Consider the following 26,341-nt stretch of genomic DNA (forward strand, 5'->3'; position numbering starts at 1 on the left):
AGGGGAAGCCATTCCTCTGCCCAGACAGAGGATGCATTCCTCTGGCGAGCATTTCTCTGCTCTAGTGCGGAACCTACTTTTGAGAGAGAGGAGTCAAAGCAAGTGGATAAACATTGTTAACGGATAAGATATTTTATGCAAGTGGATAATTAAGCATGTGTTAATTATCCAATACTTGATGGCTAAGTAAATGGGGTTGTATAAATAACACCTTTCTCTTTCATCCCCCATAACAGACGCCCCTTTCCTCTCTCTCCTCTCTCTTTTCTCTCTCCTCTCTCGACTGTCATTATCCAACGCCATTGATGAGCTAGTAAAAAAAAGCTTTGTAAGCTACTTTTTATCCCATAACCATCAATTAAATCTAGCTGAAAACACTCTTAAATCCATAGAACAAAAGCTGGGTTGAAGGTTTGAGCTAGGAATCATGAAGATGGAGTTATACTTTTCTCTACACAAAACATAAGAGTAAGCTTCTAAACACATGAATCTACTTATATCTAAGCTTTATGAGCATGTATATAGATGATTAGAGTATTAAAACAACTCCTAATTCAAGTTGTAGTTCATGAAGAAAGTGAGGATTCGAGTATAAAAATGAGCCTATGAGATTATAGTTATGATAGTTGATGGATTAAATGATGATTAGAAATGAGTGATAACGAATATGAGTTCTTGAGTTGATTTGAAGATTTGAGTGGTTATATGAGTTCTTGAGCATGCTATGATGTTAAGTGATGGTTTAGATTGATAATTAGAAGTGATAAAATGAGTTTGGTATGAGTTTGTTGTTGAGAGTTATGATGTTATATTCAAATTAGAGATGTTTTTGAGATATATGATTTTTGAGTTCAAATTGGAGAAATTTCGTAGGCCTACTGACCTACTGTGATCAATGGTTTTTCGATGTCTAATAGCTTTGAAAAATTTATAGCAAGTCCCTACATGAGTCTTGAGTATCCTGATAAAATTTCAAGCCATTTCAACTTCGTTTGATATTTCTTTAAAATGCAAAACCTAAACTGCACTTTATTATCGAGAATTTCAGAGAACAAAGGAAAGAGTCATTGATTTAAGTAGCTTCCTATGTGATCTAGCTTTCCAAATTTTTATGGTATCAACCTTATTGTGTTAGCTAGATACCCACCAAAGTTGGGCCCAGTTTGACAACGTTTACTATTTGTCAAAAATTGTAACTTTCGATTGCTCAAAACTGCCAGGAATGGTAGATCGTGGTAAAAATGTCATATCTCTCAAACCACTTGAAGTTTTCGACTCTACTTTTTTTTTAAATGAAACTAGACTCGTAGATCTTTCTTTTGGTATGAGTCTCGAGTCCCGGAGATGTCGGAGTCAGAACAGTTTAAATTTTGAAGTTGAGTCAGTGTATAAACAGAGCATGTTTTGATGATGTTTGATTGTGATTGCTTATGTGCCTTATGTGATTGTGTTGCCTATGTGTTTGAATGAGATTAGACGAGCCTTATATGAGAGATAAATCGAGACTTAGAACCATGATTTTTCTTGAAACCTATCCTTGAACTGAAGGATGTGTCATGAGTGGAGAGTTTATGTAGAGATGAGTAAGGAGATAGAATATGAGATAGAGCATGAGTTAAGGTTTGAGAATTAGTCAATGAGTTTCTAATCGAGATTCATTTTATGACATGAACCTTCGATGATGATGATCCCTGAAGACACGAGCAGAGCAAGGTAGTAAGTAACTCCGCTTTGACGGGAGATTTTGAGTAAGGTCTTCAGGTGGGCATTATTTTGAGTATACAGTTTTAGAGCTTTTCTAAACTGTTTTAAATGATGATGAAATTATGAGATGTTTTGATGTTTTGAGATTATGATGATGTTTGAGAATTATTGACTTGCCAATATTTTTATGATGATGTTGAGCTTGTATGTTTACCCTCTACTGTTGAGATGAGACGATCGGGTCCTGGGCAGTTGATAGCTATCCTGCCAGGGCTAGTGTACACTGAGGTGACTGTGAGCCGTTGAGCGAATCGGCCGGTCACGGTGCTTGAGAAGGAGGCCTACTTCTCAGTACCTGAGTTGAGATGATGATGAGTTGTAGATGTGGTACTTACTTGCTGAGTTTTGACTGCAGTCATTTGAGTCATTCATTCATTTATTAATGATGTTGAGTTTTAACTGCTTGCACAGGTTCTTTTAAGATATAATTCCTGTGTATTGCTGAAATGTGGCAAGTTCAATTTATAGCTCTATGAGCAGCTTTGTTTTTCGGCGATATGTCCACTGAGTATTTATGTACTCACGCCCTGCATGTATTTCTAAACGTGCAGGATAAGCGGAGGGGAGTATGGTGCGGTGCTGGTGGGGAATGTCTCGGGTTGACGTTTTCTTACTCTATCGAATGTTCGTTTGGTCGATAGAGTTTTGATATAAAGTTATGTTGTTTTAAATTAAGCATTTTACTCACGATTATATGTCTTCATACATATAGTCGGTTCACCTTTCGTTATCACACTCTGAATATTATGACTCTATATAAAAATCGAGCTATACTTGTTTTGCTTTTCAAGTCGAGATTTCTGATATTTATCTAGTTATGACGATATTGACGAATATACCCTTTTGATGAATTATGATGATCTTTCCTTAGCACGTTTCTTTGTGAGCTTCCGCTGTTGATCTATGTATTCTTTCTATCTTTCCCCTTTCTTTTATTAGTCGTATCGATACTCGGTCCCCGCTATTACTAGTGTCGGGATCGGGCTGCGACAGAGTGGTATCAGAGCAGGTCGTCTGCTCTGAGTCTAATGCTTGATTGAGTTGAGCTTTTATTTGCTCTTATTTATGAGTTGAGTACTAGTCTAACTTGAGTTCTTAGACTGGTTTGAGAGTCAGTGGAAACAGAACCCCAGCACCCCATCTCCTCCGACTTATCGAGGTAAGAGCTTTTGATGTTTTCTTTTCCGCTTTCATGCTGAGTTTTGAGTTGACTCACTAATGAGTTATGTGATGTTTGACGGTGGAACTATCTGAGCGTGATGAGAACCATGAGTTGAGGAATATTTGGGAGTCATTTTGAGGCGAGTATAGCCGTTGCCCCACCATACCAAATGAGAAAGAGTATGTTGATGATTGGGGTGGAATACCAAGTAAGTTTCGTATCCACTTTTGAGAAAAACGATGTTTTTGTTTTTAGGATGCAGCGTATTGTTGAAGCATCAACGAAATGCTGGTTTAGAGAGTGCGAGTCAGATGAGGACGATACGCTAGGAGAGTTTCTAAGCCCATTACCATCGACGCTGGCAGAAGGTTATTCCCTACGGAATCGACGGAGCGGAAGCTATCGACCTTCTGATTCCGCGATTACCACCCATGTGGGGAGTTTGGGCGACAACATTAGTCCCCCTATTCGTGGACACTACGTGGTTGGGAGGAGTGAGGTATGGTGATATTAGCGGTTTTATCGCGACGCTCAGCCATCGTTATTTTGCGTTCGGCGATTCCCCTGCACCGCCGTACGAAGTGCCCGATGGGCCAGTCCAGGGTGGAGAGTTAGTGGTTGTACCACCACCCCCTAGTGAGGCAATGCCGGTTATACCTGACCAGGCTGTTTCAGATTCGATAGTTTTCGAGACGTATTCACCGGTCATGGAGCACGATCCATTTTCGTATTTGGCGATGATCACATATCCTAACGCCGACTTACCATTGTGGGATTTGACCCCGGTGACGGCACCCTTGCCAATGCTACCTATCAGATCATCACCGCCGTTTGTTTTTACAGAACCTCAGATTCAGCGGGTATCAAGGCCATCCGATTCGAGAGTTGCCCCAGTACTAGATTCCGATGTTTTGGCTTTACAGCCTTACACGCACCAACTCCACTATGCACCTTATCGAGGCGCCCAAGAGGGAGGGTCTCGACCTACGAGGTCAGATAGCGAGGAGGAGGATCCAGACGAGGAAACTCCGGATATGACAGTTGAATGCGGGCGAACCCAGCCTTTTTTGCATCAGGTTGCGGACGACGGCACCGAGACATGGGTTTCTATTCCCGAGGTGCCGGTTTACTATCCGATGTATGACACGGATGTCGAGGATGAGCCGAGTGACGATAGCGTGTATCGGATCATAGACGAGTATAAGGATGTAGAGTCGAAGCCGAGTGAGGATGCACCAACTGATGATGTTGGGAGTAGGACATCAGGTAATGACGATGACAATGACGAGATAGGAGATTGATAGATGACGACCGAGACTATCTAGAGATGTATATGTATATGTATATATATATAGTGATGCATAGTCAATGTACATAGCTAGAAGCATAGCATAGAACATTTATGACGCTTAGTCCCTATGATGCTTGCATAGCGAAAGCACCATTATAGTATAGGGCGTTTTGTACAGAGAACCTTCGCTTTTGTGTAAGACCTCAAAAGTGAGGCAATTTTCCCTATGATATAGAGATGACGTTGATGACTAGAGAGCTTTATGTCACATCAGAGTTTTGAGATTGATGATTTGATGCATGATGTTAGATGAACGATAGAGATGACGAGAACTGAGATGAGAATTCTATATGAGAAACATAGAATTGAGTTGAGATATAGAGAACTGAGATGAGAATTCTATATGAAATATATAGAACCGAGTTGAGACGTATATTTGAGTTGGGAAAATAGAACTTGTATGTTGCGATGACGAAAAGATTAGCTTTGAGGCTGATATATTTATATATTTCTTACCCTTATAGTATGCCTCCGAGAAGGAGAAACAGAAACCGAGAAGAAAAGGAGGAACAGAGAAATCCTACACCACCACCTCCTCCACCACCAGAGAGGAGAATAGAGGAATTTTTCCTGAGACAAAATCCACCAGTGTTTAATGGATCTGGAGATCCTGCTGAGATGGAAGAGTGGATCCGGAGTATGGAACGAATCTTTAGATTTTTGAGATGTGATGATCACGAGCGTCTTACATGCATGTCCTATCAGCTCAAGGGATCTGCAGATTTCTGGTGGGAAGCTAAACAGAGAACCATGACCCCAGAGCAACTAGATGCCCTTACTTGGGATCAGTTCAAAGCAGCTCTGTGTGAGAAGTATATACCCCGGAGTTACCGGAAAAAGAAGGAAACAGATTTTGCCAATTTGAAACAAGGCAATAAGACAGTAGCCGAGTATGATCGGCAATTTTGCGATTTGGCTCGATATGCCCCATATCGAGTGGACACGGACGAAAAGATGTCGGAACTATTTTGTTCTGGTTTGAAGCAAGAGATACGAGTTGTGTTAGCAAGCCAGAGTGCGCTAACTTATGCTGAAGCGCTGAACAGAGCGCTAGATATGGAATTGGCTATGCAGCCAGAGAAAACGAGTCAAGCTTCGACGCAACAGTCGAACCCGAATTTTCAATCGGGAAGCCAATCTTTTTCTGGCCAAAGCCAGAAAGGCAAGAGAAAATGGGACGACTGAAGTCAAGGTCCCAAGAAGCTGTGGCAGAGTCAGAATGCACCGCCACACTATCAGAACCGAGATAGCCGGCCTTACGTTGGCCAGACTGCTCCAGCAGCAGCTCCACCAGGATCGCGAGGAATACCTCGTTGCCCGAAATGCAACAAGCTACACATCGGAGAGTGCAAGATGGGACAGAACAGCTGCTACACCTGCGGAAGGATCGGACACTACTCCAATCAGTGTCCAAATCGCCAGCAAAGTGGAGGCGGAGGAAGGCTGAACCAGTACCAGCCGCAGCTCAAAGCGATGGAGGGAGTCCTACCGCTACCACCGCCACAGCGACAACAGCCAGCCTATCGACCACGTCAGTCAGGAAGGCAGCCGCCAGCCCCGCAGGCGAATCAACCCCATCATCAGAGAGTGTTTAGGTATGAGCGGAAGGCTCAGGACAAGAATCGAGGAAATCTAGCAGGTATTGGTGAGTTGAAGGGTGTATCCATAGTAATACTGTTTGACACGGGAGCACCCCATTCTTTTATTTCCCCATACTTGTGTCGATACTATAGATTTGAACATAGAGCATGCTCCGCAACGTCTAAGAGTGATGACTCCTATAGGTAGAACCACTACGATCTCACTCGTATGTCCTGACTTAGAATTCGAGCTAGAATTGATTAAGCTCATGGGTAATAACCTAAGGATGATGTCTATGTAGCACATAGATATTATTTTGGGAATGGATTGGTTAGAGGAGAACCATGTGATGATACAAAGCAAGGAGAGACGAATATCGTTTCAATTTCCAGGCCAAGAGCCTACTTCGTTTATTGGCGTTGTGAGAAAATGAAGAAAGTCGCCAATAATTTCGGTGCTTCAAGCCCGAAAGCTTTTGCAGAGAAAGGATACAACCACGTATGTTGTATACCTGAATCCGAGTGAGGAGTCCAAAACAAACATAGATGACGTGCCCGTCGTGCGAGAATACAAAGACGTTTTTCCTAAAGCTTTATCAGGTTTACCCCCAGATCGATAGCTCGAATTTACGATTAATCTTGAGCCCAGAGCCGCACCGACGTCGAAGGCCCCATATAGTATGGCCCCGATAGAGTTGTAAGAGTTGAGGCTGCAACTTCAAGAATTTTTAGATTTGGGCTTCATTCGACCTAGTGTTTTCCCCGTGGGGAGCACCGGTTCTCTATGTCAAAAAGGAGGACGGTAGTTTGAGGTTATGCATTGACTACCGCGAGTTGAATAAGTTGACACAGAAGAATAAGTATCCGTTACCTCGGATCGATGATTTATCAACTCCAAGGAGCAAGCACTTTTTCAAAGATTGACTTGAGAACGGGGTATCATAAGCTGAAGATAAGATCGGAAGATATTCCGAAGATGGCATTTCGTACAAGATACGGGCACTATGAATTCATAGTCATGCCTTTTGGATTGACGAATGCCCTTGCAGTGTTCATGGATCTCATGAACCGAATCTTACACGAATACTTAGACAAGTTCGTGTTAGTGTTCATAGATGACATTCTGATTTACTCAAAGAGTAAACGAGAACACGAAGAATATTTGAGAATCGAGTTTGAGAGCTAAAAAGCTATATGCTAAGTTCAGCGAATGTGAGTTTTGGCTTAAAGAAATCAATTTCCTTGGCCATGTCGTGTCTGCGAGAGGAATAAAGTAGACCCAGTAAAAGTTCAAGCGGTAAAGTGGAGAACACCGAAATCCACAGTTTTCTAGGATTAGCAAGGTATTACCAATGATATATTGAGGGCTTTTTGAAAATCGCTAAGCCATTGACGCACCTGCTAAAGAAAGAAGTTAAATTTGAGTGGACGAACGAGTGTGAGTTGAGTTCTCAAGAGCAGAAGAAGAGAATTACCACTGCCCCAGTTTTAGCCGTTCCAAAGGAGAACAAAGAGTATGCAGTCTATACAGACGCATCGAAAAATGAAATGGGATGTGTACTGATGCAAGATGGAAGAGTTATTGCATATGTCTCACGACAACTCAGGCCGCATAAGGTGAATTATCCGATGCATGATTTAGAGTTAGCAGCCGTAGTGCATGCTTGAAAGGTTGGAGACACCATCTTTATGGAGTACGGTGTGAGATATACACCGATCACAAAAGTCTCGAGTACTTCTTTGAGCAAAAAGATCTGAACATGCGACAGAGAAGATGGCTAGAGTTGGTGTAAGATTACGATTGCAGGATAAAATATCACCCTAGAAAAGCTAACGTTGTCGCTGATGCGTTGAGTAGAAAGAATCAAGGAGAGTTAAGATTTTTCCTTACTCAAGAAGAAAACTTGATCAAAGAATTCGAGATTGAGATTGGAGGTAGTGATACCACCTCAAACGACGGAAATAGTGATTGCTACACTGAACGTTACATCTGACCTACGGTCAAGGATAATCACAACTCAAAGAGAGGATGAAAAGATGGAGAGGTTACGAATGAAGATTCGAACCGAGAAGATGGAGAATTATCAATAAACGACAGACAAAGCCATATTATTTGATGGAAGAACGTGTGTGCCTGATAGAGAAGAGTTGAAAAATGAAATCATGAGTGAAGCTCATGACACCCCTTATACAGCACACCCAGGAGGTACAAAAATGTACCAAGACTTAAAAACGAAATTTTGGTGAAAAGGAATGAAACGAGAGATAGTGCGATTGCACGGAGTACCGATGACGATTACATCGGATCGAGATTCCAGATTTACTTTACGTTTCTAGACGAGCATGTAAAAAGAGTTAGGTACTAAACAGAATTTTAGTACAGCCTTTCATCCGCAGACGGATGGACAATCCGAAAGGACTATACAAGTTTTAGAAGACATAATTAGAACTGTTGTGCTAGATAGAGGAAGTCAATGGGAGCAAGTTTTGCCCCTGATCGAGTTTGCTTATAATAACAGTTTTCACTCGACTATTAACATGGCTCCATACGAAGCCCTGTACGGACGAAAATGTAGATCCCCGTTTTATTTGGGATGACGTTGGAGAGAGAGAAAGTACTTGAACCAGAAGCCATTGAAGAGATGATCGCCATTGTGCGACAGATTCAATAGAGAATTAAAGAAGCACAAGATCGCCAAAAGTCTTAGGCAGACACTAGGCGAACATAGATTCATTTTGATGTAGGAGACAAAGTTTTTTTTAAAGTTTCCCCATCCAGAGGAGTACATCATTTTGGAGTTAGAGGAAAACTCAAACCGAGATATATATTAGACCCTACAATATACCCGAGAAAGTAGGCCCTGTTGCCTATAGACGTGCGTTGCCTCCGAGCATCGCGAACGTTCATAACGTTTTCCATGTTTCACAATTAAGAAAATACGTGTTTGATCCAAAACACGTCATTCATTAAGAAGAAGTGTCCCTAGAGCCGAACTTGAGCTACGAAGAGGCCCGATGCTATTCTGGACCGGAAGATCCAGCAACTGAGAAACAAGTCAATTCCTTTGGTGAAAATCCAATGGAGACATTATGGGCAAGAGGAAGCAACATAGAAAATTGAAAAGAAGATGAAAGAGAAATATCCCGAGCTTTTACCCGAAAGTGAATAATTCAAATTTCGGGACGAAATTTTTTTTTAGGGGGGTAGGATGTAACACCCCGTACTTTTATGAGTAGTAGTAGTGTCGAGACACTACAGAGAGTACTACGGTACTGAGATATGAGATTATAATTAAGATGAGATGAAGTTATGATGATAAATAAAGATATTGAGTATTAGAGTTACATTTTTTTTGATGAGACGAGTTATTCTTCTAGATGGAGATATGAGTCTGATAGAATCAATGATGAGGATAGAGAGTGAGCAGTTTGAGAAAACGAGTTGAGATAGAGATGCTGATTGAATTGAGAAAAGAGCATAATTTATTTTTCTCGATGACGGATACAGAGGTATCTATGAGATTAATTGTCCTGATGACGGATACAGAGGTATCTGTGAGTGTAATTGTCCTATTGTTAATAGGAACATCTGATTAAAAATAGAGTTGAGATAAGTGAGTGAGAAACCCTATAGAATGGAGAGTCGATTTGAGAGATGATCTAATTGAGAGATGATTGTTGATTGCTTCAATGAGAATTGTATCCGTGGTTTATCTGAGATGGTTTGAGTGATTGTTTGCGTGACTATTTGTTATGATGATATGTGTATGATTTGTTTTGTGTTATGTTAACACGGATTATTTTCAAGATTTTTGAGAACGAGATTATTTTTAAAATCGGGAAATAGCATACAGCTATTATTATTTTGCATATCAGTATTTTATGAGAAATGTTTTACTGAGATATATATAAATAAGTTTATGATGAGATGAGATATTCCAATGGTTTGAGCTATTGTACTTTTCGATGATGGGATTAGAGAATGAAATACTTTGAGGAAATAATGGATGTATAGAGATGATGGTTGAACGTTGATGAGGTTAAAAATGTCTTTTCTTTCGATGGTAAGTGCCTGAGCTCTGGTCTTAGAGTTTTGCTCTGGCTTGCGAGCTCTGCTCGGGAAGTCAGTCCTCTGCTATGCCAGAGGCGAAGGCATTCGTCTGCCCAGACAGAGGGGAAGTCAGTCCTCTGCTATGCCAGAGGCGAAGGCATTCGTCTGCCCAGACAGAGGGGAAGTCAGTCCTCTGCTATGACAGAGGCGAAGGCATTCGTCTGCCCAGACAGAGGGGAAGTCAGTCCTCTGCTATGCCAGAGGCGAAGGCATTCGTCTGCCCAGACAGAGGGGAAGTCAGTCCTCTGCTATGCCAGAGGCGAAGGCATTCGTCTGCCCAGACAGAGGGGAAGCCATTCCTCTGCCCAGACAGAGGATGCATTCCTCTGGCGAGCATTTCTCTGCTCTAGTGCGGAACCTACTTTTGAGAGAGAGGAGTCAAAGCAAGTGGATAAACATTGTTAACGGATAAGATATTTTATGCAAGTGGATAATTAAGCATGTGTTAATTATCCAATACTTGATGGCTAAGTAAATGGGGTTGTATAAATAACACCTTTCTCTTTCATCCCCCATAACAGACGCCCCTTTCCTCTCTCTCCTCTCTCTTTTCTCTCTCCTCTCTCGACTGTCATTATCCAACGCCATTGATGAGCTAGTAAAAAAAAGCTTTGTAAGCTACTTTTTATCCCATAACCATCAATTAAATCTAGCTGAAAACACTCTTAAATCCATAGAACAAAAGCTGGGTTGAAGGTTTGAGCTAGGAATCATGAAGATGGAGTTATACTTTTCTCTACACAAAACATAAGAGTAAGCTTCTAAACACATGAATCTACTTATATCTAAGCTTTATGAGCATGTATATAGATGATTAGAGTATTAAAACAACTCCTAATTCAAGTTGTAGTTCATGAAGAAAGTGAGGATTCGAGTATAAAAATGAGCCTATGAGATTATAGTTATGATAGTTGATGGATTAAATGATGATTAGAAATGAGTGATAACGAATATGAGTTCTTGAGTTGATTTGAAGATTTGAGTGGTTATATGAGTTCTTGAGCATGCTATGATGTTAAGTGATGGTTTAGATTGATAATTAGAAGTGATAAAATGAGTTTGGTATGAGTTTGTTGTTGAGAGTTATGATGTTATATTCAAATTAGAGATGTTTTTGAGATATATGATTTTTGAGTTCAAATTGGAGAAATTTCGTAGGCCTACTGACCTACTGTGATCAATGGTTTTTCGATGTCTAATAGCTTTGAAAAATTTATAGCAAGTCCCTACATGAGTCTTGAGTATCCTGATAAAATTTCAAGCCATTTCAACTTCGTTTGATATTTCTTTAAAATGCAAAACCTAAACTGCACTTTATTATCGAGAATTTCAGAGAACAAAGGAAAGAGTCATTGATTTAAGTAGCTTCCTATGTGATCTAGCTTTCCAAATTTTTATGGTATCAACCTTATTGTGTTAGCTAGATACCCACCAAAGTTGGGCCCAGTTTGACAACGTTTACTATTTGTCAAAAATTGTAACTTTCGATTGCTCAAAACTGCCAGGAATGGTAGATCGTGGTAAAAATGTCATATCTCTCAAACCACTTGAAGTTTTCGACTCTACTTTTTTTTAAATGAAACTAGACTCGTAGATCTTTCTTTTGGTATGAGTCTCGAGTCCAGGAGATGTCGGAGTCAGAACAGTTTAAATTTTGAAGTTGAGTCAGTGTATAAACAGAGCATGTTTTGATGATGTTTGATTGTGATTGCTTATGTGCCTTATGTGATTGTGTTGCCTATGTGTTTGAATGAGATTAGACGAGCCTTATATGAGAGATAAATCGAGACTTAGAACCATGATTTTTCTTGAAACCTATCCTTGAACCGAAGGATGTGTCATGAGTGGAGAGTTTATGTAGAGATGAGTAAGGAGATAGAATATGAGATAGAGCATGAGTTAAGGTTTGAGAATTAGTCAATGAGTTTCTAATCGAGATTCATTTTATGACATGAACCTTCGATGATGATGATCCCTGAAGACACGAGCAGAGCAAGGTAGTAAGTAACTCCGCTTTGACGGGAGATTTTGAGTAAGGTCTTCAGGTGGGCATTATTTTGAGTATACAGTTTTAGAGCTTTTCTAAACTGTTTTAAATGATGATGAAATTATGAGATGTTTTGATGTTTTGAGATTATGATGATGTTTGAGAATTATTGACTTGCCAATATTTTTATGATGATGTTGAGCTTGTATGTTTACCCTCTACTGTTGAGATGAGACGATCGGGTCCTGGGCAGTTGATAGCTATCCTGCCAGGGCTAGTGTACACTGAGGTGACTGTGAGCCGTTGAGCGAATCGGCCGGTCACGGTGCTTGAGAAGGAGGCCTACTTCTCAGTACCTGAGTTGAGATGATGATGAGTTGTAGATGTGGTACTTACTTGCTGAGTTTTGACTGCAGTCATTTGAGTCATTCATTCATTTATTAATGATGTTGAGTTTTAACTGCTTGCACAGGTTCTTTTAAGATATAATTCCTGTGTATTGCTGAAATGTGGCAAGTTCAATTTATAGCTCTATGAGCAGCTTTGTTTTTCGGCGATATGTCCACTGAGTATTTATGTACTCACGCCCTGCATGTATTTCTAAACGTGCAGGATAAGCGGAGGGGAGTATGGTGCGGTGCTGGTGGGGAATGTCTCGGGTTGACGTTTTCTTACTCTATCGAATGTTCGTTTGGTCGATAGAGTTTTGATATAAAGTTATGTTGTTTTAAATTAAGCATTTTACTCACGATTATATGTCTTCATACATATAGTCGGTTCACCTTTCGTTATCACACTCTGAATATTATGACTCTATATAAAAATCGAGCTATACTTGTTTTGCTTTTCAAGTCGAGATTTCTGATATTTATCTAGTTATGACGATATTGACGAATATACCCTTTTGATGAATTATGATGATCTTTCCTTAGCACGTTTCTTTGTGAGCTTCCGCTGTTGATCTATGTATTCTTTCTATCTTTCCCCTTTCTTTTATTAGTCGTATCGATACTCGGTCCCCGCTATTACTAGTGTCGGGATCGGGCTGCGACAGCTCTGCTCTGCTCTAGATGCGAGCTCTGCTCTGCCAAGTGAGTTATGTTTTGAGCGGTCTTTGCTTTGGACAGAGCTGGCACCGATTCCTCTGTTCTGACAGAGAAATCATTCCTCTGGTCTGACCCGAGAAATCATTCCTCTGCTCTGACCCGAGAAATCATTCCTCTGCTCTGACAGAGAAATCATTCCTCTGCTCTGACCCAAGAAATCATTCCTCTACTCTCACAGACAAATCATTCCTCTGCTCTGACCCGAGAATTCATTCCTCTGTGTTGACAGAAAATTCATTTCTCTGCTCTGTTTCCAGAGCGGAACCAAAGCCGAAGCAGTTCTGGCCACCAAGACTGTTTAGTGTGCAGAACTGACTTTAGAGAGGGGAGTCAAAGCAAGTGGATAACTAAGCAAAGGGATAAGATATTTTATGCAAGTGGATAATTAAGCATGTGTTATTTATCCAATACTTGATGGCTAAGTAAATGGGGTTAAATAAAACAACACCTTTCTCTTTCATCCCTCATAACAGACGTCCCTTTCCTCTCTCTTTCCTCTCTCTTCTCTCTCTCCTCTCTCTCCTCTCTCGACTGTCTTCACCCAACACCATTGTTGAGATAGTAAAAAGCTTCACAAGCTACTTGTATGCCATAACCACCGATTAAATCAAGCTGAAAACACTCTTAAATCCAAAGAACAAAAGCTAGGTTGAAGGTTCAAGCTAGGAATCAAGAAGGTGGAATTATACTTTTCTCTACACAAATCATAAGAGTAAGCTTCTAAACACATGAATCTACTTATATCTAAGCTTTATGAGCATGTAAATGGAGGATCAAAGCATGAAAACATCACCTTATCTTTTCTTTAAAATTTTCGAAAATTATTTAGGGTAGGAAGTCTTCTAAAATTTTGTCATCTTCTAACTTTAAGTGGAGAGTATATACATGCTATTAAGATGTTATTTATTTGTCTTTTGAATGAAAAGCATGAATTAATTTTGAGATATGTAATATTAAAGGTGTTAGGTTGTGTGATGTTGGAAAGTTGAAGTTCGTGAAGAAAGTGAGGATTTGAGTATAAAGATGAGCCTATGAGATTGTAGTTATGATAATTGATGGATTAAAATGATGATTAGAGATGATTGATAACGATTATGATGAATTGGTTTGACAAGAAATAGAGTATGCTTGGCTATATGTTTAGGGTGGACTAATTGATGAGTTAATATGACTAGCCAAAAAAAAAAAAAAAAGAAGAAGAAAAAGCTACTGACTTGATGTAATTCGACAGGGTTAATGATACCCAAAAATCTTGAAATGTTTATGGTATGTATATATAAGTGTTAGGAACGTTCATGTAAAATTTGAAGTCATTTGAACATCGTTTGATATCCTTTTAAATTATGAATCTCCAGCTGCTACTTTCTACCGAAAGTTTGGAAGAAACAGATACTAGAGTCACCTTTCTAGTAGCTTTCCCTGAGTTTATGGTTTCCAAATTTTTATATGAACAAGATGAACATGTTAGCTAGCTAGGAAAATGGTCATATCTCCTAAACCACGTAGAGTTTTGCAACCTATTTTTTTTTTTTATGAAACTAAACTTCAAGAGGTTTCAAACGGTATGAGTCCCAAACCCAGGAGAATTCCGAGGTAAAACAGTTTATTCCTCGAAGTTAAAACAAAGGGGTATGAGGTCAAGTATGGTCTTTCACAGTACACTTACTTTTGATTTATTATAATTTCATGTGTTAATGACGATAACTATACACCATATTAATTCATAAAAATGCTAATGGGGTATATATATATGTTTATATATATATAGGTATAACACTTTTTCCGAGTTTAATTTACTTAACCAAATTTGGTTCTCTTGAGATTTTTAACCACATAATGATGTCATTAAGCATTATGTGAATTATCGAGAATATATATATTAAAGAATGTGATATAACATCATAACTTTAGTATGTGATTGTTAGATGTTATCTGGGTTTGAGTATTTAGGAGTTGTTCCTTAATGAACAGATTAGACTTAAAATTTTGGGGTTGGAAACGATGAATACTTAGGAAGTATTATTATAAGAGTGATTTGTTACAAGGAAACAATGAGAAAGGAAGACTAGTACTTAGATAAGAATAGTAAACCTAGTGAGGATTTGTCTGATCGACGTTTATTTTATTACATGAACCGTCTATGCCAATGATGATTTCTGAAGACACGAGTCAAGGGCATAAGTAGGATTGCTCCGAAGTACGAGGACCGAAGCTAAGATTTCCAGGTGGGCATTACTTTCTAATACCCCTGTTACTGGCTTTCTAAATGATGATTATAATGATGTCTATAAGTTTTTAAGATGATTTGAGATAAATTGATGTTTGAACTAATTAACTTGCCGAGTTTTGATGTCGACGAGCCTGTACGTTACCCTCTACGGATGAAACGATTTCGGGTCCTGCCAACGGTGGGATTGTGTACACGGAGGTAACCGAGAGCTGTACACTGGGTTGGCCGGTCAGAAATGACTGTGAGCCGACTGTCAGGTCGGCCGGTTACGGTGCTTGAGAAGGAGGCCTACTTCTCAGTACCATGATGATGATGAGTTGTAGAAGCGGTACTACATGCTAAGTATTTGTGACTGCAGTCTATTTTTCTTTACTTTATGATGCTTATAATTCATTAGTTGCTTACACAGGTTCTTTTGAGTAAAACCCCTGTGTAAAGGATAAATGGCAAGTTAAATTTATAGCTCTAAGAGCGAGATTGTTTATTTTCGGCTTATGTCCACTGAGTATTTTATACTCAGCCCTGCATGTATTTCTAAATGTGCAGGATGAGCAAGGAGAGAGATTGGGGGACCGTTGGAGACGACTTCTGGATACCGTATTCTGCTCCTATACGGCAGTGTGAATAGTTGAAGACTATGTCCTTTGAACTTAATTAGGATTGTCACTCTCAGCTATATGTCCTCATACATATAGTCTGATCACGTTTTGCTGTGCTACCCTGGACAATATGAATCATTGTAAATATTTAGCTATACTCCCTTTGTTTTCGTTGACTAGAACCCCGATACATTTGAATGTATAAAGCCGACAATGTTTCTATTAAGTTTGATGATATTTTATTTGCTTTAACTTGAATTATTAGTAGCTTCCGCTTGACGAGTCTTCTAGTTTCCCTTGTTTTACCCTATCATTTTTTTAGTCGTATCGATACCCGATCTACGCTATCACTGGCTACAAGTCGGGCTGCGACAGAGTGGTATCAGAGCCAGGCTTTGTCTGTTCTGAGTTTCATTCTTGATTAAGTTCAAACTCCTTACTTGAGTTAAAATTCCACGAATGAGCCAAATGATAGATTTCAACTATCCTTGAGTTGAGTAAATCTTTTGATCTCATTTACTCATGAGACTAAATCCTACCTTGACAATGAGTCTAGCCTACCTTGAATCCTTAGGCTAGAGTGAAAGTAAGATCGAGAGTAAGTCTGAAACAACACCTCAGCGCCCCATCTCCTCCGGCTCAACGAGGTAAGAGTTATTACTTTTGTACTGTGTTTATGTTGAATAGTGTTTTTGATGTACTAACGAGATATGTAATGTTTTGATGGATGGAACTTCTTGAGGTGATGGAATATGATGTGAGCCAGTGGTTTTGGAATAAATGGAGAAATATTGAGGCTAGAATAGCCATGCACCACCGTACCAAACGAGATTGAGTATGTCATTGTTTGAGATATATCAAGTAAGTTCTTTATCCTTGATGTGATAGAAGTTAGAATTTTATTTCAGGATGCAGCGACATTTAGAAGAGATGATGCGTCGATGGTTCAGAGATATTAGGCCGCAGGAGGGTGACACGCTTGGTGAGTTTTTAGCACACTACCATAGACGATGGCTAGAGACTACCTCATATGGGATTGATGAAGCAACAACTATCATCCTTTTGATTCCACAGTTACCACCTGAATGGCAGGATTGGACGGCTTCGCTGGTGCCGCAGTATGTCGTTAGGGATGAGTTTGCACGATTTGAGCGTGCAGATTTTAGGGGTTTTGTAGCGATGATTAGTCACCGCTACATTGTATTTGATGATCCCCCACCACCGCCATATGATGCACCCCCTCCTCCGACAGATCCTTTTCCGATTATACCCGCACCCCCAGCTGATGAGGTTCCGTATGTTCCGGAGCCATTCGTGCCTGATGAGGCCGTTGCTTTTGAGCCCATTGTCTCGGATTCTGCTGTTCCGGAGTCGGGCATTCTGCAGACTGGATCGCCATATATGGATTTTGATCCATTTTATTACTTGACACTGATACCCTTTCCCAGTGCTGATCTGCCTCCCTGGGAGCCGGCCCCAGCGACAGAGCCATTATCATTGCCTCCTTTAGAGATTATACCACCTATTCCATCTACGATGCCTTGGACCGAGTATGTGCCTTTTGATCCTTACCCGAGGGTTGCTCCTCTACCTGAGCCCGGCATATTTGAGTTTCAGCTTTATATGCATCCTATTCTATACCCGCCATCCCGAGATGCACAGGAGGGACCGTCTCGTCCGATTCCGATTGATAGTGATGATGAAGACCCAGACGAGGAGACACCAGAGATGACAGTTGGGCATGGACAGACCCGACCACTACGGCGTCGGACCACTGCTGATGGAGTCGATGTATGAGAGCCTATTCCAGAGCCACCTGTTTGCGGTTCGATGGCAGACACATATGTTGAAGATGAGACAGAGGATGATGATGATAGTGAGGAGACCGAGCCTAGTGAGGATGAGGAGACCGAGCCCAGTGAGGATATGATAGTAGATGATGCAGAGAGTAGAGTATCAGGAGACGACTTCGGTGGAACTGGATGGATCTGAGTGAGAGTAGCTACATATGATGCTGGGATTTTGATGCTTATATGTAGATAGATGTATATAGATAGAGATGCATAGTATAGTGTGTATATCAGTATCTGATATATATAGATGCCCAGTACGTATTAACTCATCCAAAAACACCTAGCGGATGGACTCGAATTTACACGAGGTCGTCCTAGGGCGGTAAGGTGACTCAAGTCGTCTCTCAAGGAAGGCTTAGCAGGGCTTCGATCGTGCTACTCACAGGAAACAGGAAAGGAAACCTAAACACTCTAATCGGGTAGATTGGGTCTGACACTCTCTCTTTAAAACTAGGCGTAATTAAATAAAGCTTGTAAATTATCTAATGCAGAATCAACGGGAAGCATCTAAATCTATCTAGGCGAGAAGTAAATATGAAGCAATAGATCAAGCATAAAAACTAGGGTTCTAAACTAATTAATCTAGAAACGATAAATACCCCAGAAACGTAAAGCAATATTTACCTAGACGCATAAAGAAACAATTATCTAGGCGATGAAAACATCAAAAGCATAAATCAAATATCATTATCTAAGTGCTCGATTATCTAGGCAATGCAATAACAAGAAAGCTTGTAAAGATTAACTAATCAAAATGAAGAACTTACAAACGATTCAATGAAAACAACGATCTAGCGGAATCCACAAGTATCTAAAATGTCTCTATCTACCTAAGCTAAGGGAAAAGGCATAAAATCGCAGGTGGAGGCTGGGAGAAAAATCGGATCTCAATGAAACCCTCAAAATCGGATTTTATAGCAATTTTCGTAACTGCCGGATTTGCACAGGGGCGGCGGCCGCCGTGAGGCGGCGGCGCCGTGGACGGCGGCGCCGTCCCCCCCTTTCGGCCTTTTCTTGAATTTGTGGGACTTGGGCTGGTTTATGGCTGGCGGCGCCCGCCGTGAAACGGCGGCGCTGTGGACGGCGGCCGCCGTGGGAGCCTTTCGCTGATCTTCTCTCCAAGCAATGCACGGCCCGCGCCGTGGGGCCGCGGCCGCCTAGCGGCGGCGGCCGTGAGCCTGACTCCAAAAATTGCTCGAAATGATGCCAAACCGCTCATCAACTCCCGAATCCTGCACACGACAGTAGTACACCCAAAAAGTCATCGAGCACGTGCAAAATAAATCACAAAGGTACGAAACGAGCTCGAATGCGCAGCAGGAAAACTCACAAAATTATCACAAAAAAAGGGCTAAACAACCCCCCCACACTTAATTCCTTGCTTGTCCTCAAGCAACAATCACAACATCGACAGAAAATCCTCCAGCGATTCTTCTCACCAGGCAAACACAACCAATCCAAGTCTTTCAAAATATCGAAGTCCCCAATCGGGTGTTCAAAGTTAAGGTTTAAAATGCAACAACAAGATGATACAACTCAATCCGATCAGACCCAGTTCTCCGCTAGGGGTGAATTTCCTAATGCAATTTCCTTTATAATCATATCTCATCCTTTTTCACATTCTTACATTTTTTTTTTCACATTTCACTTTCTCTTTTTTTTTTTGGGGGTCAAGTTATTTTCGCTCTCAATAGACGGGCCATAATTCACGAGATTGAACTTTTGGAGGTGATCCAATATATTCTCGTGTGGTTTCCCATGCTCATAATGAAGCCACTAGAGGAGCAGAGACCCAGATCTATCAAAAACTCAACAACCAACCAAACAATTCAACACAGAGAATGATATTAGGAATTTGCACTGAAAACACTCCCCCTAGCTTCTACCGGACAAATCACGTCAAAAATTGCTCATCAGGGTGTTGCACCAAAACCTTAAACTAATTACACTTCATTGGGAACAAATCAATCAAGAAAAACGAGGATAACAAACAACCAAGACACAATCCAGAATCGCCAATGAACCACTATCAACATGCGATGCACTTAAAAACAAGCAAGAAAACAAGGCAAGGGGACCATTCGCCCCAACACAAGAAAGCCCAAGGACACAACAAGAAGACACCCACAGGATTTACAAATACCAACAAACGCCCCCCCACACTTAAAATCTGGCACTGTCCTCAGTGCAAACAAAAAGAGGGGTGAGAGAGGAAACTTCCCAAAATACCGATCCAGTGGTGAGTCTGTAGTGTCCCACAATGTCTGCCTCTCTCTCGTCCAAAGAACAAGCAGTCTCCAACACAACAACCTGCACCAAACAACAAAAGCAACAAAACAAGACACAAACAAAACGAAAGAAAAACGAAACAAGAAGAAGCAAGATAACATGGGTTGCCTCCCATGCAGCGCTAGTTTTTAAGTCACCAGCCCGACTAAGAGAAACCCTTAACCAAAATCCGATTGAAGCTCCAGCTGCCTTAGCGCCCTTGTAAACACATCTTCTTGAATTGCAGCTGCGGGTCCTCCAAATGAGCGTTCCATGCTCATATCAGGAGATGGTCCTCTTTCCACCCATCCAAGGAGATCGAGTGACACCACCTCATCGAACTTCTCTTCCAGTAGCAAGGCAGTCAGCAAGCCTTGCTCTATATCACCTTCCTCGTGCAGCTTATCCAGAGATTCCTGCTCAATGTCAGCCTCATCCTGCAAGGTAGCAAGGAATTTCTCCACGATCTCGTCCTCCTCCTGCAGCTTATTCAATAGTTCCTGCACAATACAGTTCTCCTCCAAAGCATCAATAGTTTCAGCATAAGAGCAGCTTTGAATTAAGGAAGTGGAGGGATTAGGTTTTTCATCAAAAGTTGAGAATGTTACCGCTCTACCTGCCCCTGACATACTCACAGTTCCCGTACTCACATCAATGCGAGTCTGGGTGGTGGCCATAAAGGGTCGGCCAAGCAGCACGAGATGCCCATTCTCGCCTCTAATCCCTTTTCCCACATCAAGGACAACAAAATCAACCAAGACACTAATCCCCCTCACAACAACCTCAACATCCTCAACAAGGCCCCGTGGACTACTAATAGAGCCGTCAGCTAGCTCTATCTTCAAATTCGTGCATTTCAGCATTTTATTACCCAATTTCTCAAAAATATCAAACGGCATCAAATTGACTGCCGCGCCCAAATCAAGCATCCCAAACACCTTTTCAACCCCACCTAAGCTAATATAAAAAATAAAGCTACCTGGATCTCCTTGCTTGGGTGGTGGTTGGTCTAGTGCAACAGTGACGGGTGGCCGTGGCTTACTGGGGCATTGGGTAGCCTTGATTGCCTGCACAGTTTTGCTTCTCCATCTCCCCATGGTTATTGGGGCATTCTCCTTGATTACCGCTACGGCATGGGCTTGATGCGGCTGTTGGTCCTGGTTTGGGAACTTCCCAGTTGGCTGTTCCTGCTGCAGCTGATTCAATGCTCCAGTTAGCTGTCCAACTATAGTCTCGAGGCGCTTGATGGTAGCACTCTGAGACTCCATGTTCTGTTTGGTCATCTCCATAAAGGACTGCATGGTGTCCTCGAGAGACGGTTTCTGCGGTTGAGCTTGCTTCTGAAACTGTTGAGGAGCATTCTGGTATTGCTGCTGCTGCTGAAAATTCCCTTGTTGCATAGGGAACTGTTGATACTACTGATACTGCGGGGGCTGCTGCTGCTGATAAGCTTGAGTGTAGTTCTGCTGCTGAGCTCTCCAACCCGAGTTGGAATTTTGTTGCCCTTGATTAAAGATGGGCCCCTGTTCAAATTGAGGCCTCCCCGGGTAGCTCTGAGCAGCATAGACCTCTGCTTCTCCTTCAGGTGTGAATTCCCCCATGCGATGGCACGCTTTGGTTCCATGACCAAAATCACCGCATATTCCATATCCTTCTGCTGGTGGCGCGTGAACTGGTGGGGCTTCTGCCTGGTTCATCTTGAGGTGCTGAACTTGCCTCATCAAATCTGCTACTTGCTTCTGAAGCTCATTGTCTGGAGCTATGGCATTGGCTTCAACTCTCCTTCCTCTGACTGATTTTTGTTGAGAACTCGCTGCAAGCGTGTTGAAAATCTCCTCGAGCTCATCAGCTGTCTTCCGGGCAATGTTGCCCCCTGCTGTACTGTCCACCATAAACTGTGCTGTCTGAATCAATCCGTCGTAGAAGAACTGCATCAACATGACGGGTGCTAACTGGTGCTGTGGGCACTGGCGGAGGAGCTCTTGGAATCTCTCCCAAGCCTCGTGGAGAGGCTCGTCAGCTCCTTGCATGAAGTTCATTATTTGGCTCCTAATCTCTTGAGTCTTGTGATTAGGGTAGTACTTGAGCATGAACTTCTCACACGCCTCTCCCCATGTAGTGATGGAGTTCGGCGGCAGGGACAGCAACCACGTTCTAGCCCGGTCCTTGAGTGCATAAGGTAAGCACTTGAGTCTCAACTGATCCTCGGTGAGCTCCAACAGTGGGAGGTCTGCACTTGAGTGCAGAAATCACGGATGAACTGTAAAGCGTCCTCACTCGGCATCCCATGGAAAAGCGGCAACAAGTTCGAGTCGTTAGGCTTCAGATTATAATTCCGGACCGCCGTGGGCAACACTATCGCTGACGTGCTAGTGTTTCCAATGACCGGCTTGGAGAAATCCCCCATGTATTGGACATTCTGCTCCGCCATGGTTTCTTTGTCAGGATTAGGCCGAGCTTCTTCTTCTCCTTCTGAGTGCAACGGAGGTGTATCCTCAACGGCTTCCAGAATGGGGTTGGAAGCGATTCTCTCTTCACGGTCTCCCTCTCGAGACTGTGATTCCACAAGGGTTCTCGAACTGGACTCGGACTCCTCCTCCAGGCTTAAAAGGACCTCACGAGGTCGGTGAATGTTGTCGTAGTAAGGTGCAAGCTTTCTCTTCAAGCTTCTACGTCCTTGCATACACAACACGAACAAACAAATCAAACGCACCGGAGGGAGAAAATAACCAAGTCAAAAGAAAGAAACAAAATAAACACGGAAAACAATGCAACACAATCAAATGCCTAAAGCCTTCCCCGGCAATGGCGCCAAAATTTAACTCATCCAAAAACACCTAGCGGATGGACTCGAATTTACACGAGGTCGTCCTAGGGCGGTAAGGTGACTCAAGTCGTCTCTCAAGGAAGGCTTAACAGGGCTTCGATCGTGCTACTCACAGGAAACAGGAAAGGAAACCTAAACACTCTAATCGGGTAGATTGGGTCTGACACTCTCTCTTTAAAACTAGGCGTAATTAAATAAAGCTTGTAAATTATATAATGCAGAATCAACGGGAAGCATCTAAATCTATCTAGGCGAGAAGTAAATATGAAGCAATAGATCAAGCATAAAAACTATGGTTCTAAACTAATTAATCTAGAAGCGATAAATACCCCAGAAACGTAAAGCAATATTTACCTAGACGCATAAAGAAATAATTATCTAGGCGATGAAACATCAAAAGCATAAATCAAATATCATTATCTAAGTGCTCGATTATCTAGGCAATGCAATAACAAGAAAGCTTGTAAAGATTAACTAATCAAAATGAAGAACTTACAAACGATTCAATGATAACAACGATCTAGCGGAATCCACAAGTATCTAAAATGTCTCTGTCTACCTAAGCTAAGGGAAAAGGCATAAAATCGCAGGTGGAGGCTGGGAGAAAAATCGGATCTCAATGAAACCCTCAAAATCGGATTTTATAGCAATTTTCGTAACTGCCGGATTTGCACAGGGGCGGCGGCCGCCGTGGGACGGCGGCGCCGTCCCCCCCTTCGGCCTTTTCTTGAATTCGTGGGACTTGGGCTGGTTTATGGCTGGCGGCGCCCGCCGTGAAACGGCGGCGCTGTGGACGGCGGCCGCCGTGGGGCGGCGCCGCCGTGGGAGCCTTTCGCTGATCTTCACTCCAAGCAATGCACGGCCCACGCCGTGGGGCCGCGGCCGCCGTCTCGACGGCGGCCGCCGCCTAGCGGCGGCGGCCGTGAGCCTGACACCAAAAATTGCTCGAAATGATGCCAAACCGCTCATCAACTCCCGAATCCTGCACACGATAGTAGTACACCCAAAAAGTCATCGAGCACGTGCAAAATAAATCACAAAGGTACGAAACGAGCTCGAATGCGCAGCAGGAAAACTCACAAAATCATCACAAAAAAGGGCTAAACACGTATGACGACCGTTTTGATAGAGCGTCATAGTATGTATTAGGGGACTTTTTGCTGTATATATCCCATTTTGTAAAAGTCCTCGTAAGAGGCAATTTTCCTATATATATATATATATGATGATGACTCGAGGGTCTTTTATAAATAAGAGGTTTGTTTTATGCTTCCATATTATGATGTTAAATACGAATAGAGATTTTAACTAAGAGATGTAATGTTATAGAGGTAGTATGATGTTGAGTAAGAACCCTAAGATTGGTGATTTATAAGAACTAGTTTTAAGAGCTGACGTATGTTTTTCCTTTTTAAGAATGCCGCCGAGAAGGAGATATAGAAATCAAGAAGAGGAAGAGGAGGAACAAAGAGAACCTACGACACCACCACCCCCTCCACAGCCAGAAAGAAGAATAGAAGAACTCTTTTTGAGGCAAAATCCACCTACCTTCAATGGGTCTGGAGATCCTGCTGAAACTGAAGAATGGATAAGAAGCATGGAGCGAATTTTTAGATTTCTGCGATGTGATGATCTCGAGCGTCTTATGTGTATGTCGTATCAGCTTAAGGGGTCAGCAGATTTTTGGTGGGAAGCGAAACAGAAAACCATGACCCCAGAACAGATGGCTGCTCTAACTTGGGAGCAATTTAAGATAGCGCTGTGTGAAAAATATGTACCGCGAAGTTATCGAAAGAAGAAGGAGACGGAATTTGTAAATCTGAGGCAGGGAAACAAAACAGTAGCTGAGTACGATCATCTGTTTTGTGATTTGGCTCGATATGCACCATATCGAGTAGATACGGGCGAGAAAATGTCAGAGCTGTTTTGCTCTGGACTAAAACAAGAGATACGAGTTGTCTTGGCAAGTCAGAGTGTGCTGTCATATGCTGAAGCTTTAAATCGAGCACTGGATATGGAACTGGCAATGCAGCCAGAAAAGACGAGTCAAATTTCTGTACCCCAGTCGAACCCGAACCCTCAAATGGGAAATCAACCTTTTTCGGGATAGGGGCAGAAAGGAAAGAGGAAATGGGAAGACCGAAGTCAAGAATTTAAAAAGCCATGGCAGTATCAGAATGCACCACCACAATTTCAAAACAGAGATAAGCGACCTTATGCTGGACCTCCGGCAACACCACACGGACCTCGAGGGATACCACCTTGTCCGAAATGTAACAAGCTACATCTGGGAGAATGCAAGATCGGAACGAACAACTGCTATACCTGTGGAAGGGCTGGACATTATTCAAATCAATGTCCCAATCGTCAGCAAAGTGGAGGCGGAGGGCGACCAAAACAGTTCCAGCCACAGCTTAGGGCTATGGAAGGACATATACCGTTACCGCCGCCACAGCGCCAACAACAAGCTTACCGACCACATCAGTCGGGAAGACGACCTCTAGCCCCGCAGGCGAATCGGCGACATCACCAGAGAGTGTTTGCCATTGATCAGAAAGCGAAGGATGGGAATCAAGGAAATTTAGCAGGTATGGGTGAGTTAAAAGGAGTACCCATAGTCATATTGTTTGATACTGGAGCCTCGCATTCTTTTATTTCCATTCCGTGTGTGGATACGTTAGAACTGAACATAGAACTTACTCCACAACATCTAAGGGTAACCACTCCCATAGGCAGAACTACTACGGTTTCACATGTATGTCCTAACTTAGAATTTAAGTTAGGATCAATTAAGCTTAAGGCTAGAGACCTGAGAGTAATGCCTATGTGGCATTTGGACATCATATTGGGAATGGATTGGTTAGAGGAAAACCATGCAACGATACAATGCAAGGAGAGACGAATATCATTTCAACCTCCTGGCCAAGAGTCTACTTCTTTTATTGGCATTGAGAGAAAATGGAAAAAGACGCCAATCATCTCAGCGCTACGAGCCAAAAAGCTTTTGGAGAGGAATGATACAACTGCTTACGTTGTATACTTAAATCAAAATGAGGAATCCAAGGCAAACATAGACGACGTGTCAGTCGTGCGGGAGTACCAAGACGTTTTTCCTGAAGCTTTGCCAAGATTACCACCCGATCGACAACTCGAGTTTACGATCGACCTTGAGCACGGAGCCGCGCCGATATCAAAAGCGCCTTATAGAATGGCACCGGCAGAGTTACAGGAGTTGAAGCTGCAACTGCAAGAATTGTTGGACATGGGTTTCATTCGACCCAGTGTTTCCCCGTGGGGAGCACCCGTTCTTTTTGTCAAGAAGAAAGATGGCAGCTTGAGGTTATGCATCGATTATCGTGAGTTGAATAAGGTGACGCTAAAGAACAAGTATCCGTTGCCCCGGATAGATGACCTGTTTGACCAACTATAGGGAGCGAATACTTTTTCGAAGATTGATTTAAGATGGGGATACCATCAATTGAAAATACGGTCAGAGGATATTC

At 42.1% G+C, this 26,341-nt stretch overlaps 1 protein-coding gene across 1 annotated transcript; it reads left to right on the forward strand.

The window, feature by feature from the left end:
* Window positions 1-24,255: 24,255 nt before the first annotated feature.
* On the forward strand, window positions 24,256-24,948 carry LOC130994224 (uncharacterized). The gene has a single exon (XM_057919261.1). The coding sequence runs from the start codon at window positions 24,256-24,258 to the stop codon at window positions 24,946-24,948; it is 693 nt and encodes a 230-aa protein (XP_057775244.1).
* The last annotated feature ends 1,393 nt before the right edge of the window (window positions 24,949-26,341 follow it).

Source organism: Salvia miltiorrhiza, chromosome 7 (assembly GCF_028751815.1).
Source record: "Salvia miltiorrhiza cultivar Shanhuang (shh) chromosome 7, IMPLAD_Smil_shh, whole genome shotgun sequence".
Classification (NCBI taxonomy): domain Eukaryota; kingdom Viridiplantae; phylum Streptophyta; class Magnoliopsida; order Lamiales; family Lamiaceae; genus Salvia; species Salvia miltiorrhiza.

Excerpts from the sequence above, each read along its gene's own strand:
- LOC130994224 (XM_057919261.1), top strand. The coding sequence starts at position 24,256 with ATGCCGCCGAGAAGGAGATATAGAAATCAAGAAGAGGAAGAGGAGGAA.